The sequence below is a fragment of the Panicum virgatum genome, chromosome 9K (genome assembly GCF_016808335.1).
Source record: "Panicum virgatum strain AP13 chromosome 9K, P.virgatum_v5, whole genome shotgun sequence".
NCBI lineage: Eukaryota > Viridiplantae > Streptophyta > Magnoliopsida > Poales > Poaceae > Panicum > Panicum virgatum.
The window spans coordinates 44192326-44203937 of record NC_053144.1 but is presented as its reverse complement, the minus strand read 5'-3'; the positions used below and the strand labels follow the sequence as shown (position 1 = coordinate 44203937).

General features: G+C 43.7%; 1 protein-coding gene across 4 annotated transcripts; it reads right to left on the bottom strand.

Annotated features, from left to right (window-relative positions):
• Nucleotides 1–328: 328 nt before the first annotated feature.
• Nucleotides 329–8385, bottom strand: LOC120651586. 4 transcript variants are annotated; one of them, XM_039929131.1, is made up of 5 exons: nt 7584–8385; nt 5344–5709; nt 3086–5264; nt 883–3010; nt 329–809 (listed from the first exon to the last, which is right to left on the bottom strand). In XM_039929131.1, the coding sequence occupies exons 1-4, from the start codon at nt 7824–7826 to the stop codon at nt 930–932; spliced, it is 4869 nt and encodes a 1622-aa protein (XP_039785065.1). In that variant the 5' UTR covers nt 7827–8385; the 3' UTR covers nt 329–809; nt 883–929. The 4 variants fall into 4 exon arrangements, with proteins under 4 accessions (XP_039785065.1, XP_039785066.1, XP_039785063.1 ...); XM_039929132.1 differs by having other exon boundaries at nt 891–3010; XM_039929129.1 differs by having other exon boundaries at nt 883–5264; nt 7584–8372.
• Between the last annotated feature and the right edge of the window lie 3227 nt (nt 8386–11612).

Sequence of the window (11612 nt, the reverse complement as noted above, 5' to 3'; positions counted from 1 at the left end):
GATATCAGCTCCAAAATCGTAACAGCTAAGCAACATCTGACAAGCACTTGAAGCACATCACTGGCAACATCAGTGCAGGCAAAGCAATCCACGGGAAGCATCACCACAACACCAAGTCATGTCACAATAATCTTGAGAGCGACACACTGATTTAATTATTTGTAGCAGGCACAAGAAGCTTTGCATCGCTCCAACCGACTGACAGAGACACCAACAGACATAGGGACATGCCCCATATTTGTAGCAGCAACGAGTAACAAGGTCAAGAGAAGAAAAATAAGAGGGACCAAGAGAGCGTCGCTGGAACATGATGTAAACCAGATGTCGATGCCAGAGAAACAGCAACAAATTATAACTATGCTTATCTGCTGGAATTCTTATACATACAGCCGCAAGGCAACACAAGATACATGACGGTGCAAGTCATCATGCTAGTCGCTGCTCCAGTGCAGCAGTGCTTGGTCAGCTGAAGTAACGCTTCCCCGACAAAGTACCAAGTCACATCTAAATTTTTATGTAAAGCTGCAGCATGTGCTCAACAGTTTATATCACCAACAAACAGAGCGGACGGTCTAATTACAGCGGCTCCAGAGCTCAGGTTCACAAAGATTCCACCTCCAAAGCCATATCCTTCTGAGTAAATTAGAACCAAAAGCCTAACAGCTAAGAAAAATCTACAACAATTACAGCAAAGTTTTTCTTTCCTCTCATAACCCCACATTGTCTTCATTGGGATCAATCCATGAGTATAGTCCAGTGCCAGAGGAACACCATGCCCAAGTTCTACATTGCAGGCACCTCTGAAATAACTGCACCATTCAACATGATTATTGTGAGTAACAAAATCAAACAGGTCTCGAAAGTCAAAATAAAACTACTTACATGCTCACCGCAGCCAAGTCGCTGCTAAGTCATCTCCTTCAGAGCCCTCATTGCCATGATAGTTGCTTGTATGTAGATCTTTCTGTATCCCAACTGCCATCAGGTTCCTTTCTCTTTGTTCCTACAAATGGCATTTGGTAAATTCTTCCTTGCTCCTCTGCAAAGCCATGTGGGGGTGTGATCAAATTTTGTCTAATTGGTAAAGGTGCCCGTTCATCCTTTCCTTCTAGATCTATACTTCCAGGGCCTGAGTTAAGATCAAGGCCCTGACTTTCCCATTTACGATTATTGTCACGGCCACTGCTGCTGCCACCCTCAGCAAGATTTATTGCATACTGCCTTGAATGATGAGAAGGTAATGCACCTGTTGGCCCAACATGTGAGGGAGAAATGGTTGGAAAATACGGTACTCCTGCAGGTGCAGAATTGGCAAATGTTGCTGATCCAATTGAAAATGCCGGTGTTTGAAGGTGAACACTGGGAGGAAATGGGAATGCTGCATACTGATAGGCAGGTGGATGAAAAACCATTGTTGGAGATGATGAAATAACTGGAGCCCTGCTGGGATCACCTCCATATTGACCACTGTCAGCTGTAGGGGCAATAATCCTCTGGGTTCCAGGTGCTGCCTCAATTGGGTAAGGCTGTTCTCCTCTAGAAGGCAAAAACGATTGTATTGGTACTGGACCACAAGGGTTGGAAGTGGCAAACCATGGTGATATGTTACTCATGGCAGCATTATTCATCCTAACACCAGGAACTTGTGGTATGAATTGAATACTGCCTGTATTTTTAGTAGATAGGTTCTTTGGTGTGGGTTCAGTGCTAGCATCATCAAGGCATGGTCCACTATTAAGATCAAAGTCTCTCGAGCTATTTGTGCCACCATTAGAGAAGACTCCAGGTAACGATCTTGCTGGTAACAATGGGACTTCAACTCTGTGCGAAGCATTTGGTACAAACTGGCCATTGTCTGCAACTTCATCAGCTCTGTTCAGATCAAGCTCAATGCCAGCACTTCGTGAAGAGCCATCACGACTTCTGGTATTTCCAGATTCAGAACAGGTAGTCTGTGCAGAACTCTGTGGGACATCCTCCTCAAGAGCCTGGTCATCTGCAACATTCAAATCAAAGCCAAGGGTGGGACGAGACTGCTTCCCAGCAGCATGAGATACTGGAATGTCACGTGTGGTGATGGGCATCTCCAAAACCTTTCTCGGTTCAGCAGGACGAAATGCACTTGTAGCTGCTGAACCTTTCCACCCGATCTCAGGCTTTGCTCTTAGTAGGTTTTCTGGAGGAACAAAGGGTCCTTTAGCTGGAGCAGCTACTGTTATTGGAGCTGGCTGCAGCCCACTTGTAATAGGTGAAGTGAATGGTGAAAGCCCAGGCAAATGGATCGCTGAGGTACTTATAACAGGTGAGACAGCTGGCTCAGACTGATGCCCATCATCCCCTGGTATCCCTTCATTCAAGTCGAAGTCAAGCTTGGCTGTAGCATTTGACTTTGTGTGAGCAGCTAGAGAAGAACCCTCATCTGATGAGACTAGGTCTTCTTTTCCGTCCTCTTTTCCACTCACACCATCACTGGATTTCTTTGAAGTCTGCTTCGCACTATGCTCACTTCGCTGAGAATTAAGACCTTCAGATTTTACATGACTATTGGATTCACTGGAACTGCCTTTTGTTTCTTTCATCGCTTTACTCACATTTGCCACACCAAATGGGGACGCTGCTTCTGCTAGTTTGGTAACATCAGCCGAAGAGGAAATAGCATGTTCCTTCTTTTCATCCTCATTCTGCACTGTGCTACTATCACCTACAGCATCAGCCTTTTTCACCTCTGCAGCCATCAAATCTAATTTGCCTGCCATACTGTCACGTCTATCAAAGGCTCCTGGGTGGTCCGATGCACACAGAAGCTGCTTATGATTACTTGACTTTAACAAACCTTGGTCTTGTTTATCAGCAGCAGACAATGAAGATTCCCCAGCAGGGATCGATCTTGAATTTCTACTGGAAACAACCAGGCTACACTGGCTGCCCAAGGCAGACTCAACAGCGCCGCCCTTGTCTGCACAGCCATCTTCAACTTTCCCAGGGACAGAACAGGCATCCAGATTTTCACCTGCAGATGAATTCATATTAGACATATTGGCAACTTTAATATTAACAGAATGGCGCAAGCTCTGATCATGTTCACCTTTGGAATCGACCGAAGCAGGTTGAGAGTTACATTTGTTTGCACGCCCTTCATGAATTTCAACTTTGGCTGAAGATCCAACTGCTTTAGTAGCCGCTAGCTCAGGAGATGGCACAGTTTGGTGTTGTTCCTCCTTTGCAACCAAACCATCATTTTTCAGTTCCTTCCCCACAATAACTTTCTTAGCATCTGCTGGCCCTGGATCCTGTGATGGACACACATCACTTTCTACTTTAACCTTTCCAGTACTGTCACCCTCACGGACCAATTTCTTTGCAGATGAACTTCTGGGGGAAGAAGATGGGGAAACCAATTCAGATTTAGATATTTCTCCTGCCACACTAGCAAGAAGATTCATAGCTGTGTCATCTCCAGCTTGCAAGGAATGACTAACTTCAGAGTACTTAATTTCAATCAGAGCGTTCATTGGGCTGAATGAGTTTCCCACCCTGGTTTCACTTGAGAAGACACCTTTTTCATTCACATATGAACATGCAACTCGTGGTACATGTGCATCCTTAACAGAATCATCAGGTGTCCTGCTGTTGTCATCATCTAACATAGCACACAGTGATTTATCACCTTCCTCAGAACCTGCAGCTCCTTTAATATCATTGCTGTGCCAAGACTCTGCATTAGCATCAGAAGGTAAATGAGGCCGGGAACTTTCAGTCTTCATTTTCACCCTGCGATCAGTCTGCTCATATCTATCTCCAACCACAGGAGATGAAGCTCTACCGCCAGTAACAGATGGGTCCTCGAAAGATCCTCCACTTGCACTTCTAGCAGGACTACGACCAGGATTTGGAAACCGAACAATCAATCTATGATTGTTTCCGTGATCAGATGGCATATCAACTCCTTTTTCAGAAGCCGTTACAGTTTGAGATGATTTATCCTGCAGCAAAGATCGATCAAGGGAGACAGATCTTCCTGCAGAAGCTTCCTTAAGGTTCCCTGAAACAAGACCATTGTTTGCCCTTTGATGGCTCCGCGAAGAACTTCCAGAAGGTTTACTAGCACTACCAGAAGCAGCAGTTGAACTTCTCGCATCCTTCGATGGCTCACTAGAGCATGATTGGCTGTTGTTCGGCGATTGGCTTGAGCTGCTGCTTTTCTCCTCTCTCACAGTAGGCAGCTCAAAACCACCAGTCCCACCAGTTGATTTGCAGGGCTGGTCCTTCAAGTTGGTGGCGACATTTGTTGGTTGCATATGTTGTAATTTTGATGAGGCAGATACCACAGGACTCAACTTCGCAGCTGTATCTGGGCCCCCAGGTTTATCAGTTGAAACTTTTGATGATGAAACAGTGGGCACTGGGTTTTTTGGACTGCTCTCACTTGAGCCACCTCGTTTGTTTCCAGCATTTGAAATTTCTTGGAAACCTGCTTTTCCAGACCAGGAAACGGATTGACCTGAGACTAAAGGCTTCGCATCACTTGACTTCATCTCAGCATCCACACGCTTCTTCCAGTTCTCAACAAGACACTTAGCTTTCTTCTGAATGTCCAAACTTTTATGGCTGCGCAGATGATTGACAGATTTCCCAATACTACAGCTTTGCAATGCACTGAGATTAATAGGCAATTTAGCTAGTGCACGAAGCAGGGCCAAGAGAAGATCATCAATAGGTTTATCTGTTTCTTTAGGACTACTTCCATCACCAGACTTGCCTTTGTGGGCCTCTTGAAGCCAACTGTCCAACACGGGAAGGCCCCTTGATTGCACAAATCTGCCAAGGCAATCAGGACTCTCAGTAGCAGCAATAACATCAGCAAGTACAACCCGGCCAGCAAGGTCTATCTTTTGCTCAGTCCGATCAAGTTGCATAAGATGTACAAGCTTGTCAACTGCTTCTGCATTTGGAAGTCCGCCTTTTTCTGTTATCTTTGCTACCTCGGACTTTATATCTTCCAAGTTAAAGCTTCCAGGCTCACTGTCGTCGACCTTAACAAGACGATCACGATCCCGCTTAGCTGACTCAATTACCTGTTCACCTCTATCTCTCTTCTTCCCTTTAGATAAACCAGCATTCTGCGTACCATCCAGAGCAGCCTTTGGTTGTTGGGAAGCTGATGGGCCATTTAACCGCTTTGGCGAGCGTCCACCTGACTGCACCGCGGCACGCATCTCTAACCTTGTTCTGTGTAGAAGCCGATTTACTTCTTCCTGCCGTTCCTGACCATAAATTTCATATGTGAAGCAGTATATATGAATGTATATAATAGATAAAAACGGGAAGCATTAATGAACTTACATTAATGTAGTCCTGGTCAGTAAGCCACCATAAGCACTTGTTGTCAATATCGTACACACGCCAACATACAAATGAAGAAATTCCAGCTGGCAGCTCGACGCCTTTACATAAAAAGGCAACTTTGCAAGGATGCAGCAGGGAAACAGCAGATGTTTCGTCCTGGTGGAAAGAGTAGAAGATCTCGTTTGGCGCAGCGTTGAGTTGAATACCCTTGTTAAGCTTCACGTCAGCAGGTCTATAAAGCCAACTAACACGTAATTTCGGGTAACCTTCTTTTTTTTCAATCCAACGTATCAATCCAATGAATGGAGGAACATCAACAGCCCGAAAAAGAGCACAATCGCCAACTCGAAACTCGCGCCCGTCCTGAAAATTAAAAGGTAATTTATTATCTGTTTGCCCAGCACAAAACATCAATCATGAATCATGATGCTCCATTCTCTTGTTAATTTGATGTAAAACCTTGACAATTACAACCTCCCTGTGTGCATTACATTAGCAATCAAACAAACAATTAACAAACAAGAGTAAATTGTGTAATTGCAGAGGAGACCAGCACAAGCAAGGTATGTATCCCATCATTTGCAGCAAGTAACGGTACCACTGTAGCATGAAACTAAACAATTTGTTACCCCTTACAGGCTTATATTCACTGGAAGCACTTTTCCATGATCATCTGTTTAGAACAAAAGAGTGAATTTCAGCAGCGGTCCTTAAACTTGTCCCACATTCTCTCTTTTTTCGAAGCAACCTCCAAAAAGGGCCGGGAGTTCCAGCTATTCACTATAGGTAGAGAACGAATTGACCCAGTTTATGAGGAAAAACGGGCCAAAAAACCATACAGTCGTGCCAGTTATTGAAGGAAAACCGGGTTCTCATTCAGTTGGCAAACTCTCAAATTGTATATTTGGGTCCTTTAACTTGTCCTGGTTTTCAGGAGGTTCGAAATAGACCGGATGCTCGGCCAAAACCACCATAATAATAATTCCTCATCGGTAAGCCCACAAATCTGCATGCAACAATGCACACTGCTTGTACACAAAATCAATCAAAATTATAGAACTGCAGAACAGACCAATCCCTCGTGAACCCATAGGTTCAAAGGATTGAGCTTTGTGTTGTTTCAATCATTATATTTACATTAGTTCTTGAGCTTATGAAGATCGAGTTTGATCTTGCTAAATCAATCATTTTTTGTACAATACTAACTCGTTCGTTAATAACTCAATAAATAAATATAACTCCCGTAGGTCAGGTTAAGTTGACTTGATAGAACTAATTGGTGGTCAATTTGGTTCCGCCCAGAGTATTATTAATGATGGCAGTTTCACCAAACCCTTTTCAAGTGATGGGGTAACGCTTTGTGAAGCTTCAATTTTCTACTAGATGTATTGCGGCATCCGTTACAATAGAAATATGTAACTCCTATATGTCATCCCAACTGTTTTTTTCACTGATGGTTAAATTATGCTACTTCAATTTTGACAGCCTCATCATTTAAATATGTACCCCCAAAGTTGAAATCCTAGATCCACCACTGCCCAACGAATTCCTTAAATGTGACTTTCCAACTAAATACTAGATATAGGTATGATTCGTGTGACCACCAAGCCACGCAGGGTACCATGCTATGTAGGCTTGCCGGCACTGATTTGGACGGGTTCAGACCTACCTGAAAACATGGGAGAAGTGTAAAGCCAGAAATATGCCATTCAGCCGGAGCTACTACAATTGCTTTGGCGGGAGCTGCTGTCGGTAGAGTTGGTGGAGCTTGACGAGAACGAAGGGCAAATTTAGGGGCTGATGATGAAATTCACTCAAAAAAATAAATAATTCTTTTCCACTGCTCAAACCAGTAAACCTTTTTTTCGCAAGCATGCAAGCAAGAAGATCCTTACATACAGTATTCCAAGATTGTCGATTTGATAACAATTCACAGAATTCAATACAATAATGCCAAAAGGAACTGCATTTTACAACGTAAGCACGTTTGCCGTTACTAGTACGAAATCGAAACACAATATAGTTTACTCAACAAAAACTTCATAGCACGCCTATCGCTCCAATACACCACCTAGGCAGGGAAATCTAGTGTAGATACTTTATATTGCAGGTACCAGAGTGGAAACGAAAAAGAGGAAAGATGATGATTTGATGAGGTTACCATCCTCAGCTGGATTAAACCCGTGCAGGTTAGCAAGCAAATTCCCAAGCGATATATACCCAACAAAAAAACGCACCTTTATAAACGAGTTGGGTGACACTGGGCGAGGGGAATCGACGAAGTCCTGCTTCCGCGCCGCCGATTCCGGCGGATAAGAAGTCGTCCGAGACGGGGGAACAGATGAGCTGGAAGGGGAAGTAGGTGGTCCCTGTGCCGGTGGTGGTGGAGCTTCTGCCTCTACGCGAGCGGCTGGCCACATGAGCCGGACGAGAAGCCGCCTCCTGCCGTCGCACCCCTCAGCGCCGCGCCACCCATGCATATCCGGCTCGCTGCATCTTCTCCAACGGCGGCGCCGATCCCTCCTCCTCGCCGAGCTCCGGCGCCGCGCAGCGCCACCATCACCAGATCGCCGGCGGCAACCCTAGGCCCTCCGAAACCCTAGATCCGCGGGCCTCCGCTGCGCTCGCATCCGGAACGCCCGAATTCGCGTCCAATCGGCCGATTCAGGCGGACCGCCTCGCCGGCGGGGCTCGAATCCGGCGGAATCGACGCGCTCCGGTCGGGGCCGATTGGGGATTTGGGGGATTCCGGGCCTGGGTCAGCGGAGCCGGCTGAGCGCGGGTGCTGGACTCGATCCGAGGCGGGGTGGAAGAGGAGAGAGAAATCGAGGGGTGGGTGGGGGGAGATCGCGGCAGGGCAGGGGGGCAGCAGGGGCAGAGCGCAGCAGAGACGGCGAGCGAGGTCGGGTCGAGAGGTGGGGAGAGAGAAGGGATGATGTCTCGTCCCGTCGCGTCCCGTCCTTGCAGAGGGGAGAAAGCGAGGAGGAGCAATCTCGACCAATGCACGCACAGACACAGTGACCGCAGCGCAGGGGAGCTTCTGTGCGGGCTGTGTTTAGTTCCGCCGAAAAAAACAATGCAGCGCTGGAAAAAAAAACGGTACTACACTGTAGCATTTTTTATTTGTTTGTGGTAAATATTGTCCTACCATGACCTAATTAGTCTCAAAAAATTTGTCTCGCAACATACATCAAAACTATGTAATTAGTTTTTTTATTTACCTACATTTAGTACTCTATACATGGATCATTTGCTATATTTAATGTTTCGATGTGATGGAGATGTAATGGAAAGTTTGGAAATTTTGTGGGAACTGAACACAGCCCATGGCATGTGTAGTTCAAAAATTTCTCACTCCAAACTTCACTATTCGCCTATCGCATCAAATCTTTTACCTCATGCATAGAGCATTAAATATAGTTAAATAAAAAAACTAATTGAATAGTTTTGATGTACACGATGAGACGAATCTTTTGAGACTAGTTAGGTCATGGTAGGACAACAATTACCACAAACAAACGAAAGTGCTACAGTGTGCTGCAATATCCGATGTGACCCTTTTTACTATCATTTTACGGATCTAAACACAGCCCATATGAAGTCAGTGCACATTTTACATCACGCGATGCGACAAGGCACCCTATCGAACACGGCTTGTGACATGACACCAGTTGGATTTTTTATAATTTTAGTATTTGAACCTTTTATTTGTTCGTCAAAAAACTTTTATTTTAAATAGTGAATCAGCCAATAATATTTTTTTCTCACACCAAATCAACACCAGCCACCAGCTACCAGCCAGTCAGTAGTGTTTTTCTCTCACAACAAATCAGCACCAGCCACCAGCCACATGCAGCCAAACAAAGTGAGTGTAATTTTAGCAATACCGAAATATACATTTCCATGAACCAATTGAGCGTGGAGGATTACTATTGCCTCCAGCATAAATTACAATTCATTTTGCAATACCTTAAATATACATTTCAGAAGCCGTTACAGTTTGAGATGATTTATCCTGCAGCAAAGATCGATCAAGGGAGACAGATCTTCCTGCGGAAGCTTCCTTAAGGTTCCCTGAAACAAGATCATTGTTTGCCCTGAAACATATCTATACATTTAGATACATAGAGTATAGATACATAGTAAAAATTATTTATCCAAAAATCAAAACCAATTGCAATTTGGGACGGAGGGAATGCTACGGCAAGAGTACAATCACTTTACCCATTTTCGAAAATCTGTTCCAGTAATGAAAACCAAGATTGTGCGATAAAGATGGTGAAATGAAATGTGTCACGATACTACTTTTTCTCTCCCCCCCTCATACCTCTTCCCAACGGAGAGACCAAAGTAGTTATTAGTTCTAGAAAATATAGTATGGTGATCTAATATTAGATTATTAGAATAAATGGAAAGTGTTAAAATTATCTAGTTTTTTGCGCTAGTTAGCCAAAAAATATAGTTGCGTGATAATTTTGTGAGAAAAATAGAGGTTCTATCTTCCCCTAAAAATGAAGAGGTTCTAGCAATTGCTCGGAAAATAAAAATACAATCAAGAGCAATTAGTATGTGATATGACTATAATAATATCCATATTCAAGTGACTTTTCAATTTTTATTGAATATATTGATGAGCCAAAGGAGAGCAATTGGAAATCTGCATAGTGAAGATTTTACACATTGATACTTTTTAATTGAGCTAAAAAATGTCAAGGTGCACCCATAATTACATATATGATTCGGAATCTTGAGGGGTCATTAGGCCCTTTAGTCATTGCATATCAGCAAAAATATGGATTTGTTTTCTAATTTTAGCCTTTCAATGAAGGTATATAGGGCGCGACCTTGTTCCAGCTTTGTTACTTGTATTGTTTTTACAGGAAGCTTAAGAGTCGAGCACAAAGTGCAATGAGACAAAATATTCAAAATGTACATTGCTCCCTATCATAAACAAAAAAAATATACACTCCAGCTGACTCTCCACTAGACCCTTTATTTTGGGGAGAGCTTCAAATCTCCTCCTCCACCCTACATTTCTAGAGAGTCTTTACGGAGCTCTCCATTATAAATTAGAATTGAAGGCTATTGATGGAGTTGCAACAATTTAGAAGCCCCTATAGAATAGAGGCGGCCCCCATTTAGCATTTAAAGGGTCTAATTTAGGTGCTATTGTTGGAGATCTCTGGGAAAGAAAAAAGTGCACTCCTTTTTTAAGTAACAAAACTAGTAAACAACTAGTTTTTTTCATAGCACCAGTATTACTAAACACTCCATCATTTTTTCACTAAACACTCCAATTGTCTTCCTTGACTCCATTGACACTAGAATATAGTGTTTTCGAATAAGTTTTGCAAGCTTGTCCACGTAGAACTAGCAAGCGCATAAACATGATTGAAGACAAAGGTGGCGTCAGGGGCAGAGCCAGAACATTTAACCACCGGGGTTGGCGCCGGCTCCATCAAATGCTGGGGTCGCATAAATAAATAGTATTCTTTGTACTTTTCCACTAATTTTGCCAAATTCAGCGGTTTCAACAACCCCGAAGATCCAATAGCATAAGGCAGCTTCGCCCCTAGGTGGTGTTGACACCACTGGCCACGATTGACACCTTGCAGCAGCAGCATGCAGGCTGCGTAGATTTGTTGCGAATAATGACCGGAGGAGCTTAATAATTAGGATGCACACTGGGTTCTATAGGTAAAAGAATGTCGAGCTCTCATGGAGGTAAAAGAAAACCACGTTAAAAATGGAGTTACCATGTACCCTTGGGTAGGCAATTATTTTAGAGAACACTCAGAATCTTACTCTCACGTTTACCTAGTGCTGAGATGAAAACAACTCTGATAAATCGAGGATGTAGAGCTGCACGAGCGATCAAATGCATCGAGTTCTTCAAATTTTTGTGACTCTGGCTGCAGTTGCATCAAGCAACAACTATAGTAGATTTTAGGCATAATAGCCAACTACACCCCTCAACTTTGCTCCCTGAAGTACCAAATAGGCCATTTAAGTCTCTCAAGTTTCTCTGTTAGATCAAATTGCTACCTATGCTGATTTGGCATGTCACATACTCTTGCTACTTCAGGGCAAGGAAACCTTACGAATGAGTCGGCATGGTAAATTTGCCTCTTTTACCATGCTTTACCATATCTATTATAATGATTTTATACAGTTACAGGGGTATTTATAGGAGCTCCTCACCAACCCCGACCGAAGATCACACCTTTTTATGCTCTCAATGACCATATTCTTCGGATATCCTAGGG

Coding starts and splice junctions, on each gene's coding strand:
- LOC120651586 (XM_039929129.1), bottom strand. CDS start 7,826: ATGCATGGGTGGCGCGGCGCTGAGGGGTGCGACGGCAGGAGGCGGCTT. Junction 5,710..7,583: donor CACCCAACTCGTTTATAAAG/GTGCGTTTTTTT, acceptor TTTAATTTTCAG/GACGGGCGCGAGTTTCGAGT. Junction 5,265..5,343: donor CTGACCAGGACTACATTAAT/GTAAGTTCATTA, acceptor ATTTATGGTCAG/GAACGGCAGGAAGAAGTAAA.